This window comes from Lycium ferocissimum, chromosome 4 (genome assembly GCF_029784015.1).
Source record: "Lycium ferocissimum isolate CSIRO_LF1 chromosome 4, AGI_CSIRO_Lferr_CH_V1, whole genome shotgun sequence".
NCBI classification, from domain to species: Eukaryota; Viridiplantae; Streptophyta; class Magnoliopsida; order Solanales; family Solanaceae; genus Lycium; species Lycium ferocissimum.
In genome coordinates, this window is record NC_081345.1 from 41,748,393 (window position 1) to 41,766,475 (window position 18,083).

Genomic DNA, 18,083 nt, shown 5'->3' on the forward strand with positions numbered 1-18,083 from the left:
AAGACACGGGGCGTAAGCCCCATGAATCTTTAAATTTTTAATTTATAATATAGTAAAATAATATATTACCATAAAAATTATAAAAAAATTAAGATATTAATAGTTTAAAAAATTAAAAACATGATTAAAGAAACTCATAGAAAACAAAACTTCTAACATGATTTTACAAGTATAAATAATGCAATTATTTAAAAGTTATAACGAGATGCAAACCAACTCTAACCTCTTGACTTTCAACCAATAAAAGAATCACAATTTTTTAAAGTATACTACTAAGTACTATCATATACACTATGCAATTTACCTACCTAAACGAAAATAATCAATAGACTTTATCATATTATAATTAAAACATCACTCCTTCATGAATAAAAATAAAATTACTTTCAAATAGCAAAATAATAAACTATGATAATTTTGAGACATAGGACAAAAACGTGAAGATTAATGACAAATAAAGATGTAAAATTCGGCTATATATTTGTAAAAGAAATGTTAAGTAATATTCACCCTCATAGTGTTGTCAAATACTAGTAAATATGCAATACTACGGTTTGTTATTTGAGTTACTCTCAGTGTCTTATTTCTATACATGGAGAAAACTATTAAGCATCATTCATTTAATAATGAATTATGAGGGTTAATAATATTAACTGAGGAATTTGACACACAATTTGTGTAAGAACTCTTAGGCGAGTGTTGGGCGTTAGGCGTGTTTAGGGCGTACAGTCGGGCGCTTAGGGCGTTAGGCGTGTTTAGGGCGTACAGTCGGGCGCTTAGGGCGTAAGCCTCAGAGAACTAAGCCCACACGTAAGCCCCGCGCGTTTTGCCAGTGCCCCGCCCCAGGACGTCCCAAAATTGCCTTTTAAAACACTAATATACCCGCACGCCCCAAGTACTTTTATCCATCCACCTATGACTAGTTAGCAGTGGTGGATGCAAATTTTTTGACACGTTATTTAAATATACACCTGAAAAATCATTAAAATGATGCAATTTGATATGACACTTAGCTAAAAATTAAGCTAAGCTAAAGCTATTCTAACGAGAGCTAAAAGTTGATTTCCGTTGATATCTCGCAAATGAGAATAAACACAGTATTTATACAATGCAAAAAAGAACCCTAGAAATATTGAAATGACAACATTATCCTAATAAACTGACTTAGGGTGCCAAAGGAATAGAAAATAGGAAATTGGATTAAATTGTAAAGGATGGAAACTATGTAGATATGCTACTTTTGAGACCTTTTGGTACCTGCGAAACGGCAAGAAATTTTAAATATAAACCTTTAATTTCATAAGTACAATGAATTCAACAATAAAAACTTTAAAGGTCGAGAAATTCATCAAATTTAAATTCTAGATCTGACTCTTATATATTTCATATTCTAAACTATAGAAATACATCAAACTCGCAAACTTTTTTCTGCGGTTTCAGCAAACTGAAAAAGAAAAAACAAATCTTAATTCTTTCAAAACATCAGAAAAAAGAAAAGAAAAAAAAGGAGAAAATATAGAACTCCTAGGAAGAGATAATGTCTCTGTGTATTGGAATATAGGAAGTTGAAGTTCAGTTCTTGGTGTTCATGCTCTTATTGTCATTATCTTTTATAGCTTGTGGGACTCTTCACCTTGCCCTTCACTTCGTATCTTTCATTTTCTGGTAGTTTCTTTAATCGAATCCCATGTTTGTTGTCGTGTGTTTTGCTTTTCCACCATGTCTTGTGCGGTGTCCGCCACCTTATCTCCCACTGCTTTCGTCTTGCGCATGGCCTTTCAAAACACACATTTGATTCACAACATATACAGAGAATCGAAGTTTTATATACTGACAGTGTAAGAAAAAAAATTACTCTATAATAATTAGATTGTCGTAATTGCAGATATAACAATTACTGATTCGCCTAGCTGTCAACAGCTAGCGCATCCAAGGCCTCACGCCCCAGCTCAACTAGAGAGGCTTAGCCGATCTAAGAAGTGCTAAATAGACGCTAACCCAATTCCTAAAGGTGGCCAAAGATCATTCGCTTAGACCTTAGCTCACACATTTTATTAGTGGCATACTCCAAAGAGATATACAAAGTCAACATTGAAGTAAGTCCTTATAATTCGATTCTTCAGCTTACTATACTTTTTTCAAGGTTAAGCTTTGATAGGCTAAATAACACAGCAGCATAATTAATACTAACCTATCCGAGGCCTCTAGAAAGAAGGTGTTTTTTTTTTCAGGTCAAGAATAAATACAGACACAAGGTGCTTCAATAGAAAAATTTCGATTCAAACCATTCTTTTGATCAAATAAATTCAAAACAGGATACGCCAATGTTCTAGTACGTCGATAAAGCTCTTTCCTGACATGCATATATTTCTAATTCTTTTGGATTCATGTAAAGGTTTTTTCACACTGTTAATACATATACTTAAATCATAAAGAAATATATGCATGTTACAACCCTAGAAAAAAGATTTGTATATGTTCATCATAATTAGAACTAGAGATGAACGATGGTGTAATAATAGACATTAATTAATGGTGTCTCACCTCTCACCGTGTTTTCGAGCCTCAGAGAGGAAGTCTCGTTTTAACTTCATGAAAAAAGAATAAAGACATGAGAAGAGAATTGTCGCAAAGCTCTCAGAAAATCTTAGGCAAAGACAATCAATATTCGTTTCATTGCATCCGCACCCTTTCTTAACTTCGTGTTTTGAGCCTCATCTTTAAATGTTGTGGCTAGGCAACATTTGTTGTCCGCTCGTGTATATATAATCATGTTACATATTAATGCTTAAATTTAAAAAAAGAAAAAAGGAAGTCACATACAAATTGAATTGTCGCAATAGACCAACATTACTTGCACAAAATCTTAGGTATGCTATTGAATAATAACAAATAGCCGAAGGAAAAAATTATATATTTTGTAAGAAATATATTGTTATGTTTTGTAAACTGAAAAGTTCTGTTATATTTTGTAAATACTTTTCTTATTATGTATGTATAGGTCAATCGACCATTAGTTTATATTTTGTTTGATTGGACACAAAATTTAAGAAAGTGAAAAAAATTATTTCCTTCGGCTAAAAAAAAGTGTCACTTAGTCATTTGCACACCCCCCTTAAAAAAATACAAACTCTTAGAAAAAAATAGGTAATTTGAGTAAAAGTCATGCTCGCACACCGCTAATTAAATAGGTATTGAGATTTTGATCACATAGCACTTAATAGGGGCAAATCTAAAAAAGTAAGGTTAATTAATTAAATGTAATTCAGTGGAAATACCTATTTATTTTTTAGGAGTTACTGTAATGTTTTTTTAAAATGTGTGCCAAAGGTCCAGATAACACTTGTTATGGATCAGAAGAAGTATAAAATATGAAAAGTGACACTATTTTTTAACAAACTGAAAAGGTAAAAGTAAGACGTATAAATTGAAACCGATGGCGTAACTTATATTGGAAGGTTAAAAAAAGAGAGCAATAATCACCTTGAAAGGTCTGAATGCTCCACTAACAAAAACTCTATTAAGAGTAGACAAAAATCGCATGCTTGCCATGTCAGTCTTATTTGATTATTATTATTTTGGTTTCTTGAAATTTTTTTGTTTCTTCTTCTTTTTAGCAAGTATAATTCTAGTATAGGGCATAAATAGGGGAAGAATTTGCCAATTTTTTCTCTGTTTTCATGGCTGACAGAAATTCCCTTAGGATTTGAGGTAATTTCATTGACAGAAATTCCCTTAGGATTTGAGATAATTTCATTGCCTTTTTCCCCACTTTAAGCTAACCATTGCTAGGAACTTAACAACAGCATTACACGGATCACTGTCTAGTTCATTGCCACTAACCTTTTTATTGGAAAATAATGAAAGAAGAGTAATACCATAAACAAATAAATTCATGGAGTAAAAACTCAATTTGCCCTTTCTTTAGGAACTTGTTACAATAGATACACGCGGACACAGTGCTGTATTTTCGTAAATCTAGCAAATATTGGAGCCTTTTTTAATGACTGAAGAAGGCATTAAACTGCTGATTTGGACCTGACACCTCTAAGATATTCCTATGTGTTAGCTTCACCTTTTTTGGGCACATGTGCTCTTGATATTATTTTTTTTAAGAAAAAATATAAACTTCTTTTTTTTTTTTCAGAAAAAAAATATGAACTTCTTCACATCTAAAAATTCTCAATTAATATCATCTTTCGAAACTATTTTAAATATGACCGAGGAAAACAATAGGGATTAAAGACGAGTGCTTTTTGTTTTTCCACGGCAAGTTGGGCTTAACTTTAATCTAACAAAAACTACTTTGCCCTTTAGTTAATTTAGGGAAAACTATACGATAGCCGCACGCCCCAAGTACTTATCCATCCATCTATGACTAGTTTTTTTTTTTTTTAAAGGCATTCTTTAAATATACACCTGCAAATTTTTGACACATTATTTAACTATACACCTGAAAAATCATTAAAATGATGCCAAATGAAATTTGAGATTAAAATTAGCTAAAAATTAAGTTAAGCTAAAGCTATTCTAACAAGAGCTAAAAGTTGATTTCCATTGATATCTCGCAAATGAGAATAAACACGGCATTTATACAATGCAAAATAGAACCCTAGAAATATAGAAATGACAACATTATCCTAATAAACTGACTTAGGGTGCAAAAGAAATAGGAAATAGAAAATTGGATTAAATTGTAATATGTAAATATGCTACTTTTGAGACCTCTTGGTACCTCCAACCTGAAACGTCAAGAAATTTTAAATATAAACCTGTAATTTCATAAGTACAATGAATTCAACAATAAAAAATTTAAAGGTCGAGAAATCCATCAAATTTAAATTCTAGATCTGACTCTTATATATTTCATATTCTAAACTATAGAAATACATCAAACTCGCAAACTTTTGTCTGAAAAAGTGTTTAAGAAGCTAAAAGAAAAAAACAAATCTTAATTCTTTCAAACTATCAGAAAAAAAGAGGAGAAAATATACTCCTAGGAAGAGATAATGTCTCTGTGTATTGAAATATAGGAAGTTGAAGTTCAGTTCTTGGTGTTCATGCTCTTATTGACATTATCTTTTATAGCTTCTGTGGACTCTTCAGCCTTGCCCTTCACAGTATCTTTCATTTTCTGGGTAGTTTCTTTAACTGAATCCCATGTTTGTTGTGCTGTGTGTTTTGCTTTTCCAGCCATGTCTTGTCTCGTGTCCGCCACCTTATCTCCTTGCTTTCGTCTTGCGCATGGCCTTTCAAAATACACATTATATTGGCAACATATATAGTTAGACAAGAATCGAAATTTTATATACTGACAATGTAAGAAAAAAATTACTCCTACTCTATAATAATTGGATCGTTGAAATTGCAGTACTTTCCGATCACCAGATATAACAATTACTGATTCCCCTAGCGCATCCAAGGCCTCGCACCCCAGCTCAACTGGAGAGGCTTAGCCGATCTAAGAAGTGCTAAATAGACGCTAACCCCATTCCTTAATGCGGCCAAAGATCATTCGCTTAGACCTTAGCGCAGACATTTTATTAGTGGCATACAGAGTCAAAATTGAAGTAAGTCCTTATAATTCGATTCTTCAGCCTACTATTCTTTTTTCAAGGTTAAGCTTCGATAGGCTAAATAACACAGCAGCATAATTAATACTAACCTATCCGAGGCCTCTAGAAAGAAGGCGTTTTTTTTTTTTTTTTTCAGGTCAAGAATAAATACAGACACAAGGCCCTTCAATAGAAAAATTTCGATTCAAGCCATTCTTTTGATCAAATAAATTCAAAACAGAATACGCCAATGTTCTAGCACGTCGATGAAGCTCTTTCCTGACATGCATAAATTTCTAATTCTTTTGGATTCATGTAAAGGTTTTTCCACACTGTTAATACATATACTTAAATCATAAAGAAATATATGCATGTTACAACCCTAGAAAAAAGATTTGTATATGTTCATCATAATTAGAACTAGAGATGAACGATGGTGTAATAATAGACATTAATTAATGGTGTCTCACCTCATCAGCAGCAGAGGAAGTCTCGTTTTTAACTTCATGGCTGGCTCTCTTGGCAAGCATCGAATTTTCCCATGTTTCATTGCATCTGCATTTTTTTCATCGTGTTTTGAGCCTCATCTTTAAATGTTGTGGCTAGGCAGCGATTTGTTGTCTGCTCCAGATATATAATCATGTTACATATTAATGCTTAAATTTAAAAAAGAAAAAAGGAAGTCACATACAAATTGAATTGTCGCAATAGACCAACATTACTTGCACAAAATCTTAGGTATGTTATTGAACAAGAAGGATCCTTCTCATAATATTTTTATTTTATTTTTTTTATTCGCTGAAGTTCTAAAAAATTCACTCAAACTTTTGTGTATGAAATGTGTATATGTGAGCAAAATGTTTAATACAGTTTTCATAAACAAAAGTTTGAGCGATTTTTTTAAGCCTTAAATATTGTATGAAACTTGTAATAATGTTGTTGTAGTTGTATTAATTTTCCGGAAACATAACTTGAACATTATACATGAAAGATGTGAGCGAAATTCTAAGCCTTGAGCGAGATATATATATTTCATACATAATTTTGAGCAAATTTTTAAGCCTTCAACCAGATATACACATTTGATACATTTTCATACACAAAATTTTGAGCAAACTTTTTAAGCTTGGAGCGAGATATACACATTTCATACACCAAATTTTGAGCGATTTTTTTTAGGCATGAGCAGGAAAAAAAAAATTATAAAAAAAAAAAAAAAAAAAAAAATTATATATTTTGTAAGAAATATATTGTTATGTTTTGTAAACTGAAAAGTTCTGTTATATTTTGTAAATACTTTTCTTATTATGTATGAAAAGTTCTGCCAATTTTTTCTCTGTTTTCATGGCTGACAGAAATTCCCTTAGGATTTGAGGTAATTTCATTGCCTTTTTCCCCACTTTAAACTAACCATTGCTAGGAACTTAACAAGAGCATTACACGGATCACTGTCTAGTTCATTGCCACTAACCTTTTTATTGGAAAATAATGAAAGAACAGTAATACCATAAACAAATAAAATAAATTGTGAGGAGGCTTCGTTTGTTTCACTTAATGGGGTTCGAATTGGAACCATTGATATCTTAACTATAAATATGTTTATTTTTTTCCCTTTTACAACTATTTATTACCATTTTCATTGTATTTTGCTTGCCAAAAGATATTTGGCTAGGGGCAAGATGGACATTTGAGCTAAATAAACGATCATAACCTGACTCGCCTAAATCAATCATTTTTCATTTGATCGTTTGCTCTTTTATAATTTATCTAATTACCTAATCAAATTTAAAAAAAAAAAAAAACTTTTTAATTTTATCGTGCTATATCAACTAACCAGATCGAAAAAATTTAAAAAAATCTCGCGTTACACATTGACTTGAGCTCTTAGATGGACTAACTTGGGCTATGCTAAAATAACCCCCAACAAATATATACGGGGCTCAATTGTCCAAGTTTAGACGGATTATGCAAGTTATTTATATTTTCATGGATAAATTTAACATCTCTGTAAATCAAAGGTATTCAAGAAATCCCTCTGTGTTCGTATAAAATCCTCTTCTCCATTGATTAACTACAAGAAAATAAACTGAATTAGCTATGAATTTCGTCGTTAATCTGTCATTAGCTTGTAACTAACAAATTATTTTGACAATCTATCACTAATTCGTCGCTAAATAGGGTTTAGCGACAGATTTAACTTTTTAACTACAAAAATTGTCAGTCACTATTCCCTTTTTTTTTTTTTTTAAGTATTCCATTCTTTATCTTTCCTTATATATAATCACTCTGTCAAATTTTAGTTTTAGAATTTTTCAAATATCAAAAGGAAAAAGAGTACATCGAGTTCATCATTACAATAAATCATAGAAGATAAAATTTGCTAAAACTGAATTGGACTCATAGAAGATAAAGATTTGTTGTTAATTAACCATACTGAATTTTATAGATTTGGAACATCCAAACACTGTGGAGAGTACAACTTACTCATGAAACAAAAATCACCAAATAACTTGCAGCAAAAAAGTAAATTCACTAAGGTGATGCACAGTAACAACCCAAAATCCCAGCACCAATCTTAGTACAAGTGCCATTCTGATATCCTGCCTTAATGCAAGCTGCATTACAATCTGGGAATTGATCACATGGTCCTAAAAGGACTACATCGGCTGCTTGACTTGAAATCAAAAGAAGAGCCAAACAAAAGAAACCAATTAGTAGAATGGATTTGTTAATAGCCATTTTCTCAAATCAAAGGCTTTTGTTTGTCTATATGTTTATCTGTCTGTCTTGTTTTGTGTACAAAAATGTGTATCTTGGAGTGTCTATTTATACAAAAATATTGTCCCTTTTTTGGAATATTATTAACTATGATAGATTTTGTTCATGTTTTGAAAAATCAAATGAATTGACCTTCTTTGGAAATTAATATATTTACTTGCTATATATTATGATATTCTATATAAGGAGTTGAATGTTATAGTAACTTGTTAATGTACCAAAGGCTCCTGACTATATGCCTGTCTGGTCCTTTGTACAAGCATGTAAGTCTTGGAATGTATATTTATTCAAAGATTTGGTACTTTTGTTAAGACTCTGTATTATGTTAATATTTTGAAATCAACTGAAGAGCTCTATGGAAATTTATATATCTACTTGCTATGATACTATAATTTTCTATATAAGGGGCTGCGCTGATCTTGCTTGGTCAACTCAGGTTGTTATATATAGTAACATAATAATGTGTCAAAGTTCTGCGTTGGCGATGAAAATGCTATACTTATCAACACTTTTGATAGGGTAAAAACTTATCCACACGGGGTGTTTATACCCGGCCAATAAATGCCTTATAATTCGATTCTTCAGCTTACTATAGTTTTTCAAGGTTAAGCTTTGATAGGCTAAATAACACAGCAGCATAATTAATACTAACCTATCCGAGGCCTCTAGAAAGAAGGCGTTTTTTTTTTTTCCAGGTCAAGAATAAATACAGACACAAGGCGCTTCAATAGAAAAATTTCGATTCAAACCATTCTTTTGATCAAATAAATTCAAAACAGAATACGCCAATGTTCTAGCACGTCGATAAAGCTCTTTCCTGACATGCATATATTTCTAGTTCTTTTGGATTCATGTAAAGGTTTTTTCACACTGTTAATACATATACTTAAATCATAAAGAAATATATGCATGTTACAACCCTAGAAGAAAGATTTGTATATGTTCATCATAATTAGAACTAGAGATGAACGATGGTGTAATAATAGACATTAACTAATGGTGTCTCACCTCATCAGCAGCAGAGGAAGTCTCGTTTTTAACTTCATGGCTGGCTCTCTTGGCAGCATCAGCCCCCTGTTTCATTGCATCTGCACCCTTTCTTACTGTGTTTTGAGCCTCATCTTTAAATGCTGTGACTAGGTAACGATTTGTTGTCTGCTCCAGATATATAATCATGTTACATATTAATGCTTAAATTTAAAAAAGAAAAAAGGAAGTTACATACAAATTGAATTGTCGCAATAGACCAACATTACTTGCACAAAATCTTAGGTATGCTATTGAACAATAACAATTATTATGAGAAGGATCCTTTGCGGAAGTGGTGTAGCCACGTACAATGAAGGATGGTCAATGGAACACCCTTTTGACAAAAAACTATTTTTTTTTAAAATTGTTTTTATTACATAGGGGGTGGGGTAGGGGAAATGGGAGAGGGGATTACAACGTGGGGATTCAAACCCTCATCAACAAGGTGAAGGTTCAGGTAGCCAACCAACTAAGCTACTAACTCCCTACGACAAAAAACTATACTATGTACATAAAACAAAAAAAATTTAAGTGTGTAAGTCAAAAGTTATTTATTGTACATGTTATTCAAATTTTAAACACGATTAGTAAAAATCCTGATTTCGCTAATGAAAGATTGTATCCTTAGACAGATTCCACCCTTTTCAAGAACTTTATGAACTTACCTCCCATCCGTACATAGATCTGGACTTAATATTTTTCATGAAAAATGACATAAGATACTTACTTAAGACTCTTTATCACAAAACATAATGACAGTTTTCCTTATTTACAAAATATAGCAACAAATTTACAAAATATAACGGATTTTTCATTTTCCATACTTTTTTTTTTTTTATTCGCTGAAGGTCTAAAAAATTCACTCAAACTTTTGTGTATGAAATGTGTATATGTGAGCAAAATGTTTAATATAGTTTTCATAAACAAAAGTTTGAGCCATTTTTTTAAGCCTTAAATATTGTATGAAACTTGTAACAATGTTGTTGTAGTTGTATTAATTTTTCGGAAACATAACTTGAACATTATACATGAAAGATGTGAGTGAAATTCTAAGCCTCGAGCGAGATATACATATTTCATACATAATTTTGAGCAAATTTTTAAGCCTTCAACCAGATATACACATTTGATACATTTTCATACACAAAATTTTGAGCAAACTTTTTAAGCTTGGAGCGAGATATACACATTTCATATACCAAATTTTGAGCGATTTTTTTTAGCCATGAGCAGGAAAAAAATAATTTTTATAAAAAAAAAAAAATTGGAGCGAAAATTATATATTTTGTAAGAAATATATTGTTATGTTTTGTAAACTGAAAAGTTCTGTTATATTTTGTAAATACTTTTCTTATTATGTATGTATAGGTCAATCGACCATTAGTTTATATTTTGTTTGATTGGACACAAAATTTAAGAAAGTGAAAAAAATTATTTCCTTCGGCTAAAAAAGAGTGTCACTTAGTCATTTGCACACCCCTTAAAAAAATACAAACTCTTAGAAAAAAATAGGTAATTTGACTAAATTGCCGCTAATTAAATAGGTATTGAGATTTTGATCACATAGCACTTAATAGGGGCAAATCTAAAAAAGTAAGGTTAATTAATTAAATGTAATTCAGTGGAAATACCTATTTATTTTTTAGGAGTTACTGTAATGTTTTTTTAAAATGTGTGTCAAAGGTCCAGATAACACTTGTTATGGATCAGAAGAAGTATAAAATATGAAAAGTGACACTATTTTTTAACAAACTGAAAAGGTAAAAGCAAGACATATAAATTGAAACCGATGGCGTAACTTATATTGGAAGGTTAAAAAAAGAGAGCAATAATCACCTTGAAAGGTCTGAATGCTCCACTAACAAAAACTCTATTAAGAGTAGACATAAATCCCATGCTTGACATATCAGTCTTATTTGATTATTATTATTTTGGTTTCTTGAAATTTTTTTGTTTCTTCTTCTTTTTAGCAAGTATAATTCTAGTATAGGGCATAAATAGGGGAAGAATTTGCCAATTTTTTCTCTGTTTTCATGGCTGACAGAAATTCCCTTAGGATTTGAGGTAATTTCATTGCCTTTTTCCCCACTTTAAGCTAACCATTGCTAGGAACTTAACAACAGCATTACACGGATCACTGTCTAGTTCATTGCCACTAACCTTTTTATTGGAAAATAATGAAAGAAGAGTAATACCATAAACAAATAAATTCATGGAGTAAAAACTCGATTTGCCCTTTCTTTAGGAACTTGTTACAATAGATACACGCGGACACAGTCTTTTGTATTTTCGTAAATCTAGCAAATATTGGAGCCTCTTTTTAATGACTAAAGAAGGCATTAATTAAACTGCTGATTTGGACCTGACACCTCTAAGATATTCCTATGTGTCAGCTTCACCTTTTTTGGGCACATGTGCTCTTGATATTATTTTTTTTAAGAAAAAATATAAACTTCTTTTTTTTTTTTCAGAAAAAAAAAAATGAACTTCTTCACGTCTAAAAATTCTCGAGTAATATCATCTTTCGAAACTATTTTAAATATGACCGAGGAAAACAATAGGGATTAAAGACGAGTGCTTTTTGTTTTTCCACGGTAAGTTGGGCTTAACTTTAATCTAACAAAAACTACTTTGCCCTTTAGTTAATTTAGGGAAAACTATACGATATACCCGCACGCCCCAAGTACTTATCCATTCATCTATGACTAGTTTTTTTTTTTTTTTTTTAAAGGCATTCTTTAAATATACACCTGCAAATTTTTGACACATTATTTAACTATACACCTGAAAAATCATTAAAATGATGCCAAATGAAATTTGAGATGAAACTTAGCTAAAAATTAAGTTAAGCTAAAGCTATTCTAACGAGAGCTAAAAGTTGATTTCCATTGATATCTCGCAAATGAGAATAAACACGGTTGCAAAAAAGAACCCTAGAAATATAGAAATGACAACATTATCCTAATAAACTGACTTAGGGTGCTAAAGAAATAGGAAATAGAAAATTGGATTAAATTGTAATATGTAAATATGCTACTTTTGAGACCTCTTGGTACCTGCAACCTGAAACGTCAAGAAATTTTAAATATAAACCTTTAATTTCCTAAGTACAATGAATTCAACAATAAAAAATTTAAAGGTCGAGAAATCCATCAAATTTAAATTCTAGATCTGACTCTTATATATTTCATATTCTAAACTATAGAAATACATCAAACTCGCAAACTTTTGTCTGCGGTTTCAGCAAACTGAAAAAGAAAAAAACAAATCTTAAATCTTTCAAAATATCAGGAAAAAAAAGAGGAGAAAATATACTCCTAGGAAGAGATAATGTCTCTGTGTATTGAAATATAGGAAGTTGAAGTTCAATTCTTGGTGTTCATGCTCTTATTGACATTATCTTTTATAGCTTCTGTGGACTCTTCAGCCTTGCCCTTCACAGTATCTTTCATTTTCTGGGTAGTTTCTTTAACTGAATCCCATGTTTGTTGTGCTGTGTGTTTTGCTTTTCCAGCCATGTCTTGTGCTGTGTCTGCCACCTTATCTCCCACTGCTTTCGTCTTGCGCATGGCCTTTCATAATATACATTATATTGGCAACATATATAGTTAGACAAGAATCGAAATTTTATATACTGACAATGTAAGAAAAAAATTACTCTTACTCTATAATAATTAGATCGTTGAAATTGCGGTACTTGTCGATCACCAGATATAACAATTACTGATTCCCTTAGCGCATCCAAGGCCTGGCACCCCAGCTCAACTGGAGAGGCTTAGCCGATCTAAGAAGTGCTAAATAGACGCTAACCCCATTCCTTAAGGTGGCCAAAGATCATTCGGTTAGACCTTAGTGATCATTTTATTAGGGGTGCTGGATGGCACACTCTAAAGAGATATACAGAGTCAAAATTGAAGTAAGTCCTTATAATTTGATTCTTCGGCCTACTATTCTTTTTTCAAGGTTAAGCTTTGATAGGATAAATATTAATAACACAGCAGCATAATTAATACTAACCTATCCGAGGTCTCTAGAAGGAAGGCATTTTTTTTGGGTCAAGAATAAATAGAGACACAAGGCGCTTCAATAGAAAAGTCATTTCAATTCAATTCATTCTTTTGATCAAATAAATTCAAACAGGATACGCCAATGTTCTAGCACGTCCATAAAGCACTTTCCTGACATGCATATATTTCTAATTCTCTTTTGGATTCATGTAAAGGTTTTTTCACACTGTTAATAAATATGCTTAAATCATAAAGAAATATATGTATGTTACAACCCCAGAGATGTTCATGATAATTAGAACTAGAGATGAAACGATGGTGTAATAGTAGACATTAATGGCGTCTCACCTCATCAGCAGCAGAGGCAGTCTCATTTTTAACTTCATGGCTGGCTCTCTTGGCAGCATCAGCTCCCTGTTTCATTGCATCTGCACCCTTTCTTACTGTGTTTTGAGCCTCATCTCTAAATGCTGTTGCTAGGTGACGATTTGTTGTCTGCTACGGAAATACAATCATGTTACATATTAATGCTTAAAAAAAACACATACAAATTGAATTGTCACAATAGACAACCAATATTACTTGCACAGGATCTTACGTACACTACTGAACAATAACAATGATCATGAGTAGTGTAGTCACAGACAACGAAGGATGGTTAATTAAACTTATTTTATCGGAATAATATAGTGTATATAAAAAATATACACTAAATATTGGTCAAAGATTACTATTTTTATAAATATATAAAAATCTTTAAAACTCTTAGCGAAATTCCTGATCTCGCCACTGTGAGAAGGATTGTATCACTAGACGAATTCCAACCTTCTCAAGAACTTATGAACTTACCACCCGGTCATACGTAAATCTGGATCTAGTGGTCCGTTATTGTTTTATGTATCTTAGTTTGATCAGTCACATAGTTTAAGAAAGTAAGAAAAATTATTAAATTTTGTGGTCTTAAAAGAAAAATTATTAAATTTTGTGGTCTTAAACTAAATTTGTTAGATATACTAAAATAACTTTTTGAGTCTTATGGTCTTAATTAAACATATCATATTAGATGTAGGAATTAAAAAGTTAGAAAACATAAAAAGTACGACACATAAATTGAAACTGAAGGGTGCAAAGTTAAATTGGAAGGTTAAAATCACCTTGAAAGGTCTGACTGCTCCACTAACAAAAACTCTATTAAGAGCAGATGTAAATCCCATGCTTGCCATATCTGTCTTATTTGAATTTTTTTTTTTTTGTTTGTTGAAATTGTTTTGCTTCTTCTTCTTTTTAGCAAGTATAATTCTAGTATAGGGTTATAAATAGGGGAAGAATTTGCCAATTTTTTCTCTGCTTTCATGGCTGACAGAAATTCCCTTAGGAATTGAGGTAATTTCATTGCCTTTATTTCCCAGTTTAAGCCAACCATCACTAATTAAGAACCTAAAAAGAGCAATACACGGATCACTGTCTCCTTCAATGCCACTAATCTTTTTATTGGAAATTAAAGAAATACGAGTAAGATTAATACCATAGACAATTCGACTATTAGAACAATTTTTTTCTTCTTTTTTGGGTTATTGCTAATTTGCTATAGCCAAATCTATTGGATTTACATTTTATTGGATGCATAATATAAGAAAAGGAAAGCAAGATGAATACCCAAAAAATGTCTATATTCTGCTCTCTATTTTTAGTTGCAAAATAAAGAGGCTATACCATGTAGATGTGATCTAATGATGTAAACATTTTTTGCGACGGATATATAATTTAAACTCTAAAATAAATAATGATGAGGTTTTGTTTGTTTTCACTTAATGGGGATTTGTATTTCAATGTTTATATTTAACTAAATTAAGTGTACTACCAAAAGATGTGGTCAGAACGGATGGGGCTGCTACTCCCTTAACCAGAGGTTTCGGGTTTGAGCATTGGAAAAATTCTTGGTAGTGAGCGGTTCCCCGCTAATGGGGGGGCCATGTTACGCGGCTATATATATATATATATATATATATATATATATATATATATATATATATATATATAAACCCAAAAAAAAAAAAAAAAAAAACTACATTGTGTTTACTTTATTGTTCAAATCTTTCACAAATACAACCGCGAATTTCCCCTAATTTTACAACCAAAACCGAGCTTGGAGGTAAGAGGCAGGGCCGGCTCCATCATAAGGCCGGTAAAGCAATGGCTTGGGGTCCCAACATTTTTAGGCCCCTTTCCTAAAATATTATAATATACTATATATTATCAAATTCTAATTTTCTCGCTTTTACTATTCTTATTATTAAATATTTCTATTTATGTACTATTTTAATATGCTTTTCCTTGCGTCGAGGGTCTATGGGAAAAAACTTCTCTACCTCCCAAAGGGCTAAGGTCAGCATACAACCTATCCTCCCCAAATCCCACTTATGGGATTAACTGGGTATGTTGTTGTAAATATTCTAATTTCAAAAAGGTTTTTTTTTTTGGGAAGAATTAACTAAATCCCAAAAAGGAATCTTTGATAGCTATATTGTCAATCGAAAACGATTTGTTAGAACAAATGGATTATAAACCAGTAGTTAATGACATCACATCTAAAAATCTAGAAAAGTAGGCTTTAAATAAAATTATATATGAATCTTTCCTTTCTTAAAAAAAAAAATAGGCCTAGTGAAGTTTTGGCTTTCCCGATCTTTTTTTTTTCCCGATAAGAAGATTCAATTGATTCTCCCTTTATCAAAAAAATTATATTATACAAATAGAGTAAAAATAAATTACTATTTTTAATTATATAAAATTTGTTGAATTCTCCAACATAAGGAAAGATTATAGAAGGAGAAACAGTACTGCAAGTTCATCACCACGATAAATCATAGAAGATAAAGATTTGCTAAAATTGAATTGGACTCATAGAAGATAAAGATTTGTTGTTAATTAACCATACGGAATTCTATAGATTTGGAACATCCAAATACTATGGAGAGTACAACTTATTCATGAAACAAAAATCACCATAACTTGCAGTAAAAAAGTAAATTCACTAAAGTGATGCACAGTAACAACCCAAAATCCCAGCACCAATCTTAGTACAAGTGCCATTCTGATATCCTGCCTTCATGCAAGCTGCATTACAATCTGGGAATTGATCACATGGTCCTAAAAGGACTACATCAGCTGCTTGACTTGAAATCAAAAGAAGAGCCAAACAAAAGAAACCAATTAATAGAATGGATTTGTTAATAGCCATTTTCTCAAATCAAAGGCTTTTGTTTGTCTATATGATTATCTGTCTGTCTTGTTTTGTGTACAGAAATGTGTATCTTGGAGTGTCTATTTATACAAAAATATTGTCCCTTTTTTGGAATATTATTAATTATGATAGATTTTGTTCATGTTTTGAAATATCAAATGAATTGACCTTCTTTGGAAATTAATATATTTACTTGCTATATATTATGATATTCTATATAAGGAGTTGAATGTTATAGTAACTTGTTAATGTACCAAAGGCTCCTGACTATATGCCTGTCTCGTCCTTTGTACAAGCATGTAAGTTTTGGAATGTCTATTCTTTCAAAGATTTGGTACTTTTGTTAAGACCGTGTATTATGTTGATATTTTGAAAATCAACTGAAGAGCTCTATGGAAATTTATATATTTACTTGCTATGATACTATAATTTTCTATATAAGGCGCTGCGTCTGATCTTGCTTGGTCGATTCAGGTTGCTATAGTAACATAATAATGTGTCAAAGTTCTGCATTGGCGATGAAAATGCTATACTTATCAACACTTTTGATAGGGTAAAAACTTACCCACATGGGGTGTTTACACCCGGCCAATAAACGCATAACACATGTCATTTTATTTAACTATAATTCTTAGTGTTTAACCACAGTTAACTATCATATAGTTCCCAAATAATCTTGAATAATGATATTAAAAATATGTATTGGTCTTGCAAAGCTCCGTTCTACCCTTCACTGTAACGTCATTGGATCAACACAAAGGCCATCACTAGCCATTATCAACATAAAAGTTTCCCTTCTATTAGCTGCAACAATCATTAGTTATATAAACATTTTAACTTTGAAAAGAAAAATATAAATAGTTTAATCTTAATAGAAATATATTTAAAGTTTTTTAACACGTCATGGATAGTAAGTATTTTTGTCCCAGTCGTTTAGGGAAGAGAATATCATTTATTTTAGTAAAATTTACTTGGCATAGCTTACATTATTACCTATTTATGGAATATAACTAAACTATACAATAATTATATTTAGTAGCTAAAATATAACATATTTACTTTCTATAGCTATCACTTTTATATCACTTATCTGATAACTTCCCCCACACCCCTAAATTTAAGCAAAAAAAAACGTCCCTCTCTCCTATCCCCCTAAATACACGCCATTATGCCCAATATCCCTTAATTTCCTCCAATTTCAAATCAGTTTTATAATAGTTCAACTTCCTTGTTTATCTCTAATTAACTACTCATTAATTTCACTCATAATTCAAATCTAATTCCCAAAAAAGGTAAGATTCTATAACGATTTTTACGTTTTACCGTGTATTTAACCTATATTTTTGTTTTTGTTTTTTTTCATTACTTCCCGAATTTTCAATTCGTAATGTGTTGGATTGATATTTTAATAGTTGTTTTTCATATATATATTTTTGCTATATTTTAATTGTATTTTGATTATTATGTTCA

General features: G+C 31.2%; 2 protein-coding genes across 2 annotated transcripts; both read right to left on the bottom strand.

Annotated features, from left to right (window-relative positions):
- Positions 1 to 1,655: 1,655 nt before the first annotated feature.
- LOC132054065 (uncharacterized) lies at positions 1,656 to 11,330 on the bottom strand. The gene is made up of 3 exons (XM_059446137.1): positions 11,199 to 11,330; positions 9,342 to 9,488; positions 1,656 to 1,775 (listed from the first exon to the last, which is right to left on the bottom strand). The coding sequence occupies exons 1-3, from the start codon at positions 11,265 to 11,267 to the stop codon at positions 1,656 to 1,658; spliced, it is 336 nt and encodes a 111-aa protein (XP_059302120.1). The 5' UTR covers positions 11,268 to 11,330.
- A 1,180-nt stretch (positions 11,331 to 12,510) lies between these two features.
- LOC132054724 (uncharacterized protein At4g13230-like) lies at positions 12,511 to 14,677 on the bottom strand. Its single transcript, XM_059446692.1, has 3 exons — positions 14,524 to 14,677; positions 13,718 to 13,864; positions 12,511 to 12,934 (listed from the first exon to the last, which is right to left on the bottom strand). Exons 1-3 carry the CDS (start codon positions 14,590 to 14,592, stop codon positions 12,728 to 12,730), a joined length of 423 nt encoding a protein of 140 aa, XP_059302675.1. The 5' UTR covers positions 14,593 to 14,677; the 3' UTR covers positions 12,511 to 12,727.
- Positions 14,678 to 18,083: the final 3,406 nt, after the last annotated feature.